This window comes from Dromaius novaehollandiae, chromosome 11, assembly GCF_036370855.1.
Source record: "Dromaius novaehollandiae isolate bDroNov1 chromosome 11, bDroNov1.hap1, whole genome shotgun sequence".
Taxonomy (NCBI): Eukaryota; Metazoa; Chordata; class Aves; order Casuariiformes; family Dromaiidae; genus Dromaius; species Dromaius novaehollandiae.
This window is the reverse complement of record NC_088108.1, coordinates 18,329,756-18,345,908: the sequence shown is the minus strand read 5'-3', so window position 1 is coordinate 18,345,908 and position 16,153 is coordinate 18,329,756. Positions and strand designations below refer to the sequence as shown.

Sequence of the window (16,153 nt, the reverse complement as noted above, 5' to 3'; positions counted from 1 at the left end):
CACTGCTGCCTCCAGCTTGTAATGATTTTCAATAAATAAGTGCATCAGAGGCATAGTAGAAGTTGGGGGCTAGGGTGAAGAGAGGTGACACAGGAAAGGAAAGTACTTCTGATAATATAAACCTACACTGGTGTACACATTGCGTGTGAATAGTTCCACTGTCTACGAAAAGCCAACTCAGCTGTATGAAGAAACTGCAAGGGAAGTTAAGTTTTTCTTGAATTTCTTACAAAGTTTGGGGCTTTACAAAGAAATGAGTTTTGGAAAGCTGGAAATGGCTGACAATGTAATTGGAAGAATACTTTTAAACACCTTTATTTTCAAGAACACAAAGAAAACAGTACAAAGGAGGAAACTGCTTTTGTGGATCTAGTTTATTAATAAGCATTGTAATTAACAAGACAACATGCTGTACAGAAACCTGAAGTAGAACTACTGCGAATTTACTAGACTTTAAATGCTGCTGGACTGTGGCATATGATGTCCAACTGCATGATCTGTCAAGTGTGGTTAGGGCTGTTTTGATACACAGACATACACTGCTCACTCTCAGATCCTGTAGTATGCCATAGAGCAGGGAGATTTCCCAGAAATACAAACTCAAATATTTACAAGAAATCGTCAATCTCTCTTTTCACTAGGGATAACATAAGTTATACACAATTTTCCTATGTATACCAAATAAAATCTTTGCCTTCAACTTTACTTTGTGTCTGCGCTCCCTCATTATTTACTCAAGAAAATAATGGCAGTAAATGGCCATGTAATAATTTAACTGATAATTATTAAGGATTGGTATTAAAGCTGCAAAAGAAAAACTTGAGCTAAAACTGTGGAAGACAAATTCAGGCAAGATGGGTGTAAATTTTCAAGCTTTATAAGCTCTCTGTCAATTAAATATCAGCCAAGTAAGCTTGAATCAAATAACCTTGAGCTAATCGCTCATTAGTTACTGAAACTTCTCTAGGTCTACTGGCTTTGGCTTGACCACACTGGAAGCAGGGTAATAATAGCAGCTTGATGCTGATGTGGTTCCACACTGGATTACAGCTTGCTCAGAATACAACAGAGCAAACTTCTAATTCTCTTAAAATCTAATAGATCTACACACACTGGGGGAACAGATATATGGTACAAAGTGCTGTACTTTTCCAGCTCTAAGCCGAACAAAAAGACCAAGCCTGATTCAGAACCACATACCTGATGTTAGCATGACACCTAGCTCGACTTAACATTCATGAGCTCTCAGGTCCTATTAGTGTGGGCTCATTGCCATGATAATTAGCTAAATGGCCTGCATCCTGCCAGCTCACAGCCTAGAGAGAGCAGGTGCTCAGGAGTCTCTGTCTAGCCTAGCAGACATTCCTAATTATTCCCTCTGTAGAATTAAGTTACATTTCAGAGTACAGCGCAGTTTAGGAAAACAAAGAAACAGCATATTTTGCTTCTAACAGTTTGAATTCTGTTCATTTTTTTTAACTGACTGTTTTACAATAGGAAAAATATACTTTTCTTTCTGCCACTACTACCCATATTTTGATGCAAAAGTTAGAGGTGCAAAAAGCATGTATCAAGTTTGCGGGGGGGGGGGGGAGGAAGAATCTAGGCTAAACTGTGTGACACATTACTTTGAAGAAGGCAAAGGTTTTCCTTTATTGTTACACTGTATGAAACAATCTAATCATTTAACTACCATTTTACTGTATACTGTATATAGGATTGTTTTCTCCACAAATTCACACAAGAAAGATAAAATAAGTTAAATGACTAAAGAAAAAAATACACAAAAATATACAATCTATGTACTAGATAAATTATTTATATATATGGCAAGATGTGTAAAGAGTCTACAGTAATGTTATATTCCTCTGGATACTGACATGCCACTTGAATGTTTTTTAGAGAAACATTGCCTCAAATGCACAGTTTTTTATATTATATATATATGTAATATGTAATATATAAAAAATGAGGGCATAATTTAACTCCTGATACAATGTGTATTTACAGTTACAATTATTCTGTACCTTGTTGACAGAATGTCAGAATATCATAACACATTTTCATGGATATTACATTTCACCGCTTGCTATCTTCAGATTCATCTTTGTTTTTTGTTAAAGCAATTTATATTGGAGTTTTTGATTGGCTGATTTTGTCATTTTTGGAGAAAGGGGGTTAATTTCTTCCATATTTTAAAAGAAAAAAAGGAAACATTCAAATACAAAATTTATTTTTGTTGTTTTTCTCTAAGAAAAAAAATCTAATTCTGATTCCTCTATGATTTACCTATGAAAATCCATAATTGTCAAAATTAACTGCTTTGCCAAAAATTTTCAATTACAATTTTCAGCTAGAGGGGAAATGTTACAGAAAAAAAAGTTAAGAGTTTTTGAATACAGCAGCACATTCTGTAAACATTTGCTATGACAGCCCTCTGTAATAAAAAACAACTCCTCTGCTTAAAACAGTAAGCATTACATGTCAGCCTTACTCTAAATTTTGCAGAATTAATATGTTTGGTAAATCTGTGTCAGCTACAGATAAGTTTATCTCTGAAAAAAACTGCTGAATTTTCTCATCATGATGTCTCCAAAACAAATGACCGAGGGCCTTGTATAGATTAGGTGTGAATTGATTTGTCAAATTTTTAATTGTCCTGGAATTGGAAATGAGTTGTGTCAGCTATTGTGTGTCAGTAGCCAAAGGATTTATATGTTTTCCAGGATTTACATGCAACTGGAAGCCAGTGTGCCACATCTTTTCTAAACATTATTGAAAAATACATTAAAAAAGAAAAAAGAAAAGAAGTACATCATTAGATAATCTGATGTTCATTAATTAAACCCTATCAGTAGGTTAAAAGTGAAGTTTCTTTTATTTTCACATTAAATCTAAAGGTGATTTGAATAGATTTACAGTGGGGACGACGATATATAAAGCTACTTATACCTGCTGGGCACATAAGAGAAGCTCCTTTAGCATTCATTGGAAACCCTCAACAACTTGAACTTCTGTAAATTTTACAAGCAGCTAATATTACAGCATTTTTACACACAGTTTTGTTTATAAATTACAGATTTAAGTTACAGTATGAAGCCTACATAGAGTTCTATCCATAGGAAATATTCACACACTGTCTTTTTTCCCTCCACACAACTTCGATTGTCTCATTTAATGTCGCAATAAACTAGAAGTTACCTAGTTTTGTTAAGGAAAAAATTTCTTGGTATGTACACACTGTACGTGATGAAATGGCTAACAAGCAAAAAAGTACTAGAAGAAAAAATGTTTTTTCACCTAAGAAAAGCATCTCCTTTGCATCCACTGCGGAATCTACTAGCTTCCCCCACCCCCAGCATCAACAATGCATCCTTCAGTACACAGAACATTGAAAAAGACCTAATCTTTATAGAGCATCACTTTGAGACTTTATCAAATAATATAATTGGGGTGTATGTATAGCTACATCCATTCAGGATCCATTACTTAGATTCTTCTTTCTTTGCTGAGTAATGTTGGTGTTTCTCTAATAAACTAAGCCACAGTGACAAGAACGCCTTCATATAAAAGGCTGGGGCTAAAGTAAATAATATTATAGCTAACTTTTTACTGAATACTTGCAACAGGTCATTATAGCTGTAAAACAAACATATACATCACTATAATATTCTTTTAAGCACCAGTAGCTTACAGCCACAATATCACATAAGCAAAAAGACTACCCAGTTTCCTACTGTTTTCAGCAGTGCCCGTGTAATTTTCAACTAACAGGAACAGTAGCCAAAGCAAGCTCTACAAGATAAAAGAAAAAAAAGAAAAAAAAATTAGCAACAGACTTACGGCTTGAAAAGCATAATACGTATCATTGTTCCTTGCATTATTGTAGAAAGGAAAATCTTGGAAAGTAAAAAAAAATATTTATAATTTTTAAGTTTTGACCTTCTATATCATTTGATTGTAGTGTTCTCTTTCACATAGAAAAGCCTAGTCAAAAGAGCTTTCCATTTCATCTATTGCATTTTTTCAAAGAACAGATACCTGTAGATTGACCTAATTTAAAAAAAAAAAAAAAAAAAAGCAGTTGCCATGTCTTTGAATACATTTTCCTTCTTAATTATGTAAAAGACAAATTTTGAAGGAAAGGTATACCATCCTTCCTCAGAATTAGATTTTAGCATTTTATTCATTCTATTATGTAAAGTAACCAAATGAAAAATTACCCACTTGATCTCTATCTGCTAAGGGAATGGAAGGTGAAATTTATGAACATGTTATAAATTATAACAAGTAACACAGAAAAGATTGATTTGAGTAAGCTATATTACTATATTTAGATTGTAATGTTCCCCAAACTGTACTAAGAAATTACTTTCAACAAGAAGAAGTGCAAATGGATATTTGCACTATGATGACCCATATAAGAAAATGCAACAAACAGGATTTTGTGTTTTTCTTTTGATTGGTTTTGTGTTGTGGGTTTTCTTCCCCATTTTGTATGCTTTACCAAGAACTAAGGTAAATTTCCTTTAACTAAGTACTAAGGATTTAGCTTTTCAAATTCAATTTAGAATTCTATATACATAAATATTCACAAGCCTAACAAGTTTGTATATGCACTAGAAACAGTGTTAGGCTGTGACTATATACAGTTACACTTAAAGCCTAAAATAGCGGATTTGTCAGATATGCATTTATAGCTGGTGCTCATGTATAAACGTAGTGCTACTCCCAGACACTGGTGCCTGGTGGGATGCAGTGAAGTTTGCCAGGGGAATAACTTTGACAGGATCTTCACTGGCGCAGTGTCTTTCACAGGTGTTGTAGAACTGGGGCCGTGGCCCACCTTGGCCTTTGTCCGGGTCGTCCTTGGGAACGGGCCGTCCAAGCGTGTGTCGTCCGTCAGGCCTGGCTCCTCGGCCCCAACCCTGCTGGAAGCCAAATGATGGCAAAGGAGTGTTGGACTGCTGGTACTGTGTCAAAGAAGGAGGCATCCAGCAGTTGTCAGAGTGGCCTAGGATGAGACACTCCTGTGTGCAGGTTTCAGAGGCTTCAGCCAGGGCTTTCTGGAGATTGACTTCGATAGCTGGGAGGGTGGAAAAACACAAGAAACTATCAGAGTTCCAAAGACTGAACAGAAAAAAAGTTAGTGCTTTATGAACAGACGATACCACCGTTATAGCCATGTAACTAAAGCCCTTATATGTTCTATTTACAACGACCTTTACCTTTTTGAAATTAACACTTGTATAATAAAGCTAAAAGCATTTTACCACTATTCTATAGAAGATCTGCATACAATTACTTGAAAACACTATAATGATTAAAATCAGTATTTTTTTAAAAATTCTTTTAAAGCCGGATTTTTGGGTTCGTTTTGCCTTGTTTAAGGCAAAGCGAACTTAATTTGGACACATGGCCACTTGGCTTCAAAGATGAACTCAGAAGCTTTAAAAACAAAAGACAATGTAACAGCTATTTTAAACAGAATTGATTTCTCCATGCATTCGATATTGGAAACCTTGAAAAATCAAAGGGTAATAGCAAGAGAAGCTGTAACCTCTGTAGCTTACTGGGAATCAAATCAGATTTCTTGCATAGATGCAAGGTTTGTGCCCTTGAAAAAGGATAACAGAAATAATAATTTGTTCAAAGGCAAAGTAAGCTACTAAATCTGAAAGACATAGTTTACAATTCATAAACATTCTTGATCTGTTTCATGGAAAGGACTGTGACTTTGCCATGTTGTGTAAATTCAAATTAATATAATTAAAATTCTACAAATAATTCCTTGAAATAATTTTCATATTGTGTATTTTAATTTTACATTCTCTTGTTACATTCAGGCTTTAAATGTATGAGAGGAGATGATGAAATTCTGATTGGACTTTTCATTGTGTTGTCTTCACAAAATTGAGGAGCATCTCTTTTCCAATGAAAGATACGTACATATTTTTAATATCTGTCTTCATGAAAATTACATTTAGAATTGGATTCTGACTTATAACAAGTGGAGAAGGTATGCTTTTAGGAATTACTTATTGCAATATAAGTTCTGAGTAGGAGCTTCTCATCTTCTGACTTTTATGTTTAAATAAATACCACATTTCTGTTTTAGTAAATACTTTGCATGTTGAAATTTGTATAGAGCTACAAAGCACAAATACATATTTCCATGTTACATCCAGGTACAAATGAAATTAAGCTTTTCCTTCAGGCATTGAGATGTATAATGCTGCCGTCCAAAATACAGGATGCATCTTTTTTAAAATTAGTACTTTTAAATATACACCTGCATGCTCATTGTTATGCAAATATATTCTTGATTATTTCTCTGTAAATACCTTGTGCAAGTACGTGCCTGTTAGTGAAATTATTGTTTATAAATGTTATTTTGCTCTATTATTGGTGTTTCAACATGTCTTCAGTCATTTTTTCTCAGTATTTTTCAATGTAATCATGACAAAGCTTTGGCATCTTGCTGTTGAAATACTAATCCAGTTATCATGGACGGTAGGAGACACACACATGGAGATAATTCAGCAGAGGCAATAGTTGACACAAAAAAAGCTTCTACTTTTCTACGGCTTTCAATGTCCTGCTATCTGCTATTGGGGACATAAATTACAGTATATACAATTCCTGTTAAGCTCTTAATTAGGCTTGTTTCTCTTTTGATCAAGGTAAATCATTGAAAACAGGTACATCTTTGACTGAGTGCAAGTTATCCCTGTTTATACAGCAACCGATCTTTTTGTATTTATTTACAAAACCTTTTGGATATCCAATACATTAGTGTTCCTTTCATCTCACAGCTAACATATTTTAAAATTCTATTAAATAGATTAAGCTAAAAAAAATAAAATTATTTATTTGGGAAAATATAATTCTTAAGGATATCTAGCTTTTCACATCAAGTGGCTGGAACACTTATATTAGAGTATTATCCCAAACTTTAGTAAAAGAGTAAACATAAATTTAAACTATCAGTGCTTGGCAATAAAAACTTAACATTTAAGCTTTAGACAAGGCAACTGCAGAAATAAAAGGTCATGTATAAAATATTCCCTACACCATCTTGACAGATCAGTATGACACTAATTTTGTGCCATGTGTTGCCAGACTAACTATAGACTTGGAACATGCTAACATACTAAGAATAACAGATTTGTTTATTCTCTTAATAGAGAGACATTTATATCCGAGTTTCAGTTTTAGCAAAAATTTAACAAAAAACTGTAGCACAATCATGGGTACAATCATGTAAGATATGATTACAAATTATTTTGGCTTTGAGTTGGGGTTTCCTTTTACAAGCATCTGCCAATGCAGGATTGTTTAGAAGATACACTTTTTGTAGCAGCCATAATCTCTCTAAGTTGGTATATGGTATATTCAATCTTGATTGCCACAGTATTTATGATTTTCATTACTGCTTATAATTAATATCATATAAAATATACTATTTGCATTAACTTTAAATAGATAACACTTTTTTTTTTTTTTTTACTGAGCACATCATTAGTGTTGCAAGAGAACAGGAAATAAATATTTAGCAAATACAAGTACTTTTCTGTATGATCTCTGATGTTCAGAATTTTTTTTCTGACAGTAATAGTCAAGTTTCATTTTACAGTATAATGCAGCCATTTTAAAGGACAAATTATCAGTGAGATCCTTAACCTCTAGCCTAACTTTAAAAGGAGATTAAAAAAAAATTTTTTTTTAATCCAAATCACCACCTGCATGTAGGCCATAGCATTACTGCAACCCTGAGGCAGATATCTTCAGGAAACTGGGTCTGCTGTAGGAAACCAAATTAACTGAGGATGTTACAACAAACAGTGTGAGACAGGCAAGATCCCCAATGTCTGCCTTTAAAGGGATCTTGGAAAATCTCAGCAATTGTTCTGCTGCAGTAAAAAGTACTTGCAAGGATAATTGGGATGCAAAAGAGTTTCTGCTTGGTAAAGGGCAAAAAATAAATAAAGCTAGGAATATGAAATATTATGTTTTTAGCACAATGAAGTAAGAATCATTGTCAGAGCATAATTCATCAGTTCTTAAATGAACCTAACATAAAATGTAGGAATTTTTCTGCATGAATATTCACCAAGCATTATCTCTTGTGCCTGCTCTTCCAGGCCATGAAATGCATCTTCTTTCTCTCAGTCTAATTCATCCTCAATTTTCCTGTCATTTTATCATTCTCCTGTTTCTTTAGCACTTAGAATCCTTCTAAATAGCAACTTGGTACTGCCATTGCACTGCTGTCTAAACTACTATGCTTTATTCACAAAAGATATATTTTTAACAATTCCCTATTTTATCAAATAAAAGAGCTTTTTGTCAGCCACATAGTATACTAATGGTGCCAGTTTACACCGTAGCGTAGCTGATCTCCAAATATTCCAATGCAAAAGGACCACTGAAAACAGCATTAAGACATTGTCCTCAGCACCCAATCTGGCTTCCCCTCCACCGCTTCCCACCCAATTTAAACGAGAAAATCTCTGGCTGGCTCAGTAGATAAATAATCACCATTCCTGTAGCATCCAGAAGAGAATCCAGTGCTCAAGTGACTATTTATCAGAGGCTGTGTGAATTCACTGTGGTATTTTCTAGCTGCTGTTCTTTAAGCTTCCTTCTATCCTACATCCTCTTTGTAGCAGTTACCTCTTGCAAGTCATTGCTAAATATGGGTGAAGAGAAATTCTTCTGAGCCCTTCTCTCTCATTTGAAAATGGTAATATAAGCGATTATTTTGCTAGTCCGATAAATACTCTGTGGTAGAAACATCTGTGATATCTGCCTCAACAAATAAAGTAAAAGATGCTTCCTGCTGTCTCTGAACGTTTTCAGGAGAAATGCTGTTTTTTCTCTACTGAAATTTCAACTGTCTAGTAACATCTTCTTGTGTAAGATATGACAGGTTTATAAATGGAAATAGAAGTGTAAGTATCCTCCATGTTTTATGAATAAACAATACAGTCAATTGGGCTGTTATCAATCTACCTTGTTTCTTACTTCACTTAGTAGTAAACCTTTAATTCTATATATTTTTCATACCCTATGGAGACTCATCAAACACAATAAACAAGTAGTAAAGAAAGAATTATTAATTCATAGAATAGATCACATTCACGGACATGTGAACTTACTATTTTTACTTGAACTCATGATTGTTGTAGGAACTAAGCTTTTTTTTTTAAATTGCCTCAGAACTAAGAACATTTTTAAAGAACATGTCTGTCAGGTCTCATGAAATGTTTAGATCAGAACTGTCAAGAATAACTAAAAGCACAATAGTTAAAAGACTTTCTCCATTGTTGCACAGTATTTATCATTTCTAGGTCAAAATGGGTTTCAGTAAGAATATTTACTTTTACATGAGTAAATGTGGAATTTCAGCCTTGCAAGGTGGCTATCCTTCAGTCAAAACATTAACAAAAAAAACCCTGATTTGTTTTTCTGATTTTTTGTTTGTTTGTTTTGGTAAAAGCCTGTCCATGATTATGAAGACTTTGTAGGGTCCTACATGTAGCAAATATATTCTTGCTTAGGGGAAATGAAAGCTGCAGAAATCTACAATGCTGCTCTTGTCCTGCCAGTCTACCAAGTATCTATGACATTGGCTGAATACATGACACAATACTGCATACTTCGGCATTTCTAACTCAATATTATGTTCCAGTTTTAAGGATATTTCTCACAGAGAATTCTCAAAGGCAGGCAGGCTGTTAGTAGGAAAAAGTTTCATACTATTGAAAATCTGTAAGCACATACTTGGTGTATACACAATACACTTTCTTTTCAACGCCTCTGCTCCCCCCAAAAGAGAGACATACTACTGAGGTGACATCAAGAGGGCTGTTTCCTTTCTCGGTCTACCACAAAAGTCATTAGCTGCATCACAGAATCATACAAAGTCTTAGGCTGGATGAGACTTTTGAAGGTGTCTAATCCAACCTCCTGCTCAAAGCAGAACATCTTGGTCAAATTATAAGAGAAAAGGTTTTCCAAAAGTTTAGGCCAAATTTTCAGAACTGCACATCTCTCTCTCTCAAAATTCTGAGCATACGTGCTAAAAGTGAGGTATGCAATTCTAAAAGTTGAACAATCAACAAGATGAGCTCCTGGAAGCTCCTTCTTTACCCACATATATGTAATAATGATCAAGAGCCATTTGAAGATTTATTCATTAGAAAAGTACACAGATTAATTAGAAGTTAAAAAAATTGTTAGACTGTACTGTATCAACGCAAGCTTAGGAGCTGAGAAATTGTGTCAAGAAAACTTAAAAGAAATTAAAAGATTAAGAAAACAAGTTAAAACACAAGAATATAGCGTGCTTGAATTTTTAAAGCTATCTAGCTGTATTCTTAATGAAAAGCCAGTATTGAATTTGACACATTTTGGATGCAAACCATCCAATGTTACATTTAGAGCACTCTTGTTTCATAATAAAGCAAGCAACAATTAGCAAGCAATTAAGCAAATTGCCCATAATTATGCCATTGCTGAGCTATTTTTCATATTTTCACAACACAGCACATATATGAATACATAGCTTGCAGTGCCAGTACTATTCTGTCAGCATCCAGAAGTGCCTCTCATTTACTGAAGCGTTTCATATTAAACAGCTCCCGTCGCCCTTTCAGTTCTCTCTGCTCAGCAGGAACTCACCAGAGTGATGAAGATGACAACCTTATACTGCGCATGTCAGCCAATAGCTCCTAAGGAATGGGTTGTCCCCCACCTTTTTTATGTCCATGTGTATGTACTGAATGTGGTACTCAATCTAAGCAGGGATTCAAGCATAACATAGGGGAATTATGGTCTGGAATTACTGAGGTGACCAAAAGTGGCCACTCTAGCAACATCATATACTGTTTTCTGCTAGGAGAACAGAAATAACATTAACAATAAAAAAAAGGGAGGAGAGAATAGTTAGTATAAACTAGGTTACTTCAATAAGGTCAGGAAGAAGAAACCTGGATATAGAAAGCCTACATAACTGCTGTTATAGTATACGTTTTTGCTTTAATAATAAAATGTCTTTGGGAGGAGATTCTTATGAATATGTTACTTCCTGCACACATCATAATAAATTAAAAACATAAAAGAGTTACTTAAGTCCTGGCCTGTGAACCTTTCTATTCAAAGAACAACTAGGACACAACCGCTTCCTTTAGTCCTCAGCCTTACCTCTGCCAGAGCACATGAGAAATCATACTTTGAGGAGGGCTGACTCTCCAGATGTTCCAACTGAATCAACAGGCCTGTGAGAAATCACACATTTGCGTGTGATCTACCCGAGCTCCTACGCTTGCAATGCTACCCCAGATATCTTGCAAGAACAGGCCCTGACTATACTCCAGTGAACACACTTCCTAACATCCATTTTTTTAATTGAATTCCATCCTGAAACACTGTCCTGAGTTAGGCTTCTTATTATAAAAGCCCAGTGGCATGAGGTGTGGATATTTTGCACCTCGTTTCATTTAGTCAAACAAATTTTACCAAAGTCAGCTGGGGAGAGGACATATGGGAGAAGAGGCCAGAAAGGGGAAGATGAATCAGGGCAAAAGAGAAAGTATATGGTAATTCCTGTATAATTAACTACATTTGTAAAGTGAAGTGAATCTTTCCTCCATAAATAATAGCTTTATTAAAAAAGTATATTAAATTTTCATTAAGTCATCTCTTGTTATTCTGACTAGAATTTCAATCTTGTATTAATTTAAATGAGAAATTGTCTAAAAACAATCATGCCACAAAAAGTTCTGTTTCAGTATTTGCTATTTTGCACAGAAAGATACCTCACAAAAAAAAAAAAAGGAAAAAAAAAAAGAAAACTCAAGTCCCCCAAACCTCTGCAACCTCTCCTACTCCATACTAACAAACATGGATGTTACAGTACTGTAGAATATAGAGCACTGACCTTGATTGCTTCAACATTTCAGTTGATTTCATCTTTAATGTCCTTGTTTTGTTGCAAATTATGGCAGAACAAATATGCTAATTTTCAAAGGATGTATGTTTCTTAGTCTGTTTTTATACTATGAAGTGCATATTGAGTTATAAATGAAAAATTTAACCATAACTTGTAAAGTATAATGCATATCTAAAATGAATAGCCTAAAATGTAGTATACTGACTACAATACAGGCTAATACAATACGCTTTATTTAATATTTAATTAACTGCTTCACATCTGTGCTGAACCTTGTTAATTATTGATAAAAGGTTCATTATTTAACACTGAATATAAATTTAAATTCAAATCAATTAAACAAGCTGAAATTACATAGTGATAAATGGTTTATCCTTCAGCAATAACCTTTGACCTGGAGACGTAGCAACGAGTGTAATGCATAGCTCTTCCATACCTGAGGAGACTACACTCTTTGCATCTTAGGATGCATATATCTTAGGTTGCTCTTCTAATGATGTAAGGTTTCTGCAATAAATCCAACATCTGGGTTTCATCCACCATATTCTGGATGAAAAAGGGCTTCAGCTGCCATTTTTCAGCTGGCCCCTGGAAGAGGAAACATTGTCAATATGAGTTTTCTACAGGGCATTTGTAACATAGAAAATATTTTCTCTTCCTCTTCAGGTATAAAACTTCATTTTAAGTCTTTCAAGATGCAATTCTTGTTTGCAGTAAGGGAAAGAGCAGTCCACAGAAAGTTGTAGATACCCAGCAATTGTCTTGGAATGACTGCTTCTTCAAGGAATGTCTCTATCTTAGAAACATCCGTCCTAATAGAATTCATTGGATAACTGGAAAGATAGTAAGAAATATTATTGGCTATTTCAAGGTCATGTTCACATTTAGTTCATTTCTGGAAGTACGTGTTCAAATGTTAACTTGACATTGGCTTAGTTTTAGTTTCCCGAACAGCAGTGTTGTAAAACAAACTCTTGATACTGAGAACACTGAAAACTATTCAATCGTTCCCTGGAAGATGAGCTTTTGTTATCAATGCCATCTGTTATGGTGACCAGGAAAACAAAAAAATGCAGCAGTATTAGTATATCTGCAAGCATTTGTAGAGAGTCAGAAACAATAAGTATAGCACTAATTTCACTAAGTACTCTCTACTGTGATATTTCTTAAGTCATATTGCTCACAGATACGTGCATATGTGTACATACATTATACTTTCTTAAATATTCTTTCACACTACTTGAAATATCAGATACTGAAGATGTAAGAAGACTAGTATATCTCACGTTAGCTTCTAGAGACCGTATTTCAAATGCTTGGTAAAAGTTGCTCTTAACTCTGAAAGTGGAACTCACCCCTTTATGCTCTACTCTGCTGCGCCTGTTGTTTCTTTGAGAATTAACACCGTTTGGACATTTCCACCTACAAAGTTACTTTTCCAATTTAACTGTTTATACAAAATCATATTAGAAAATAGTTTGAAAATGCTACAAAATACAATCAACAGGAAAAAATCTGGAATAGAAATAACTGCATATAGATTTTCTCATTACCATAAAACAGGTATATATATTTGCTGCCTTAGAAAAAGTGATCTAGTCAAACATAGTAAAACAGAATGAGGGCTAATTGACAGAAAAATCACTGACACCATTTAAGGTAACTCTGGATATTTTATAATAGCATTTATATCTCTTTTTAGTAATCAAATAATTATTCAAATGCCTTATTAGTAATGTATATGAGGATCCATTACCACAAATTAGAGAGATGTGTAATTGCTTATGTATTTATTTAATCAAGAGTCAGTTCAACATGATAGGTTCTTTCATTTAACTCAACATTCAGGAGAATCTTTTGCATGTCGGTGTCCTGGGAAATTTAGGAGCATATCAATGCTATTTTAAAAGGGACTGAGCATGTTATAAGGATAAAACAAAGTGAGAAAAATGTATTATATCAAGGAAATATGGTCATTACCGTACTTTTCCATTAAAAGAAATTACATTAAAACAAAACCAAAAGGTTGAGATTTTGTCTGTACATAAAGGTTGTTTGTCTCAAACTATAAAATGAGCAGTCCTCAAAATGAAGCTTTGTATAGCTAATCCTTTGCAAAGAATTACATTTGCTTAGCTGTAATTTCTACTGATTGAGAAAACAGACCTGCTAGAATCCAGCCTTCAATTCTTAACATCTGTTGTCTCTCTTTCTTAAAACTTAGCTGAAAAAGTCGCTTACTGTTTTGTACATACTTGCATTCAAATATATACATCAAAATTGGAAAGGAAGAAAATTCTTTGTTTACAATATCTATAGTGTAAGGATAAAGAATATATCATAATATGTTCCATTTTTAAGGTTTAAGCTTTAAATAAAATTGTGTGAGAATGAGAAGGAGAGAGGGAGGGAAGGGTCTTAGAGCACCATTGAAACTACATAAACTCATTTGGTGAGGAAATAGCAGAAAATATACTCCTTATGCCTAGGCTGTGGAAGCCATAATAATAATAATAATAATAATAATAATAATAATAAAATAACTTTTGTGGTTCTCTAGCTAGAGAACAAAGATCTGGAAAATGCTGAACTTGGAGATGGGAACATGGATGAACTTCAAAGAGATAAGAAGGTAACAGAAGTTCTAAGTGGAATAAGGTCAGTACTCTTGGTAACAGACCTGCATGGAAACGTTATTGTTCTCACACACTACTCTAACAATAAATTCTAACGGTTGTGATTTAATAAGCAGATTAGGTAAGCATGTCCTTCTCAGCAGGATGCAGAACACTGTCAGGGTGATGAGAAAGTGGCCAAGCAGAAGCTGATTTTCAGGTGTGTTTGAGATACCCCTCCAAGGAGTTACTGCACATGAGCTATGTGTTGGATAAAAGACCTGAAGTTCTGCTTGCACTATCTATATTTACACCCTTTATTCACTTCAGTAAGTTTCTTGTATTTGTTTCTTGTATCTACATGCCAAATAAGGCTCTCTTTTCTTCTTACTGACTTTACAGTAAAAATAAACAAAAGTTTGATCTAGAATAAAATACTAAGCAATTCTGTTAAATTAAGTAATGGAACAACTGCTGGCAATTGTTCATGGTTCAGACACTTCAATGAAACCCTAATTTTCAAAAGGAAACCATAAAAACCCCAATTGCCAACTAAGCTTGTGAACATATCTTTTCTGTGATGACTCAAGAGATAGATAGAAAATAAAACACGTTTTGAAGTGGTGCTTTCATTGGATGTACACAAAAAGAAATTTTAAGTCAAAGGCTGCTGGAGCAGCCAAAATAAAATAAACATACAATATTCTAAAAATGTTCCTTTGCCTTTTATGCTGTGACTAATTACTATTGCATTTCAAGAAAAAAAATGCATTTTTCATTACTAAAATGCAAAAAAGGAATTTGTTTTTGTTATGGCTATATATATATATAAATAAAACCTTGACTTTATTTATTTTGCTGCTGTTTCTAAACATTAAGATATTCGAATATAAGTACCTATGCTGATATCTAAGTAACATGCTATGTGCTCCCTAGAATAAATGTATATGCTTAGTTGAGTGCTGGTACATACTACATTTGATTGGACCATTAACATTATTATACCTATTTGAGTTTAATGTGTAAATGAAGCTGGCTGAAGCTTCATTGGCAGAGCAGTTTTCCATAAAAGACAGTTACAAAGTTCAACTATTTTGTGGCAGTATGTTGATTCAAATGACATTTTATGATATCAGTTATGGAAACTAAGTTTCCATTTTCTCTATTAATTTGCATTTAGATTTTTAAAAATATGAGAATCTTTAATGTTTTAATATTTTGCAGAAATGACATAACTGAAAGGAAACATTCTCATCCCTCCAAAGCTTTTCCTCAGATTTTACATTTCACAATGAATTTTAAGTTTATACTATGATTCTGGAAAAAAATTATTAAAAGAGCTAGAAGTTGGTAATTCTATTTTCCAACTAAATACTGTATTACTATATTGAATATATATCATATTATTTTGAAACTCATTAAGTTTTTTAAAGTTACACTGGAGTCCTTATTGCAACCAAATAATCACAAGTAAAGCGATGAACACATCTGGCCCACCTTTTCTTATACTGCATTGCTAACAATCTATTGCACCTGTAACATGGTCTAACACAATCTGCAGCCATTTCCATTTTCTAAATTA

General features: G+C 33.9%; 1 protein-coding gene across 2 annotated transcripts in view; it reads right to left on the bottom strand.

Annotated features, from left to right (window-relative positions):
- Nucleotides 1-356: 356 nt before the first annotated feature.
- The window catches only part of PCDH11X (protocadherin 11 X-linked), a 539,473-nt gene continuing 523,676 nt past the window's right edge, over nt 357-16,153 (bottom strand). The window contains exons 7-8 of one of the 2 annotated variants that reach the window (XM_026097616.2): nt 4,847-5,086; nt 357-3,795 (exon numbers count right to left, since the gene is read on the bottom strand). In XM_026097616.2, coding sequence (XP_025953401.1) covers nt 3,764-3,795; nt 4,847-5,086 — 272 coding nt within the window. In that variant the 3' untranslated portion in view covers nt 357-3,763. Of the gene's footprint in view, nt 5,087-16,153 lie in introns of both variants that reach the window. The other variant, XM_026097615.2, reaches the window with a different exon arrangement.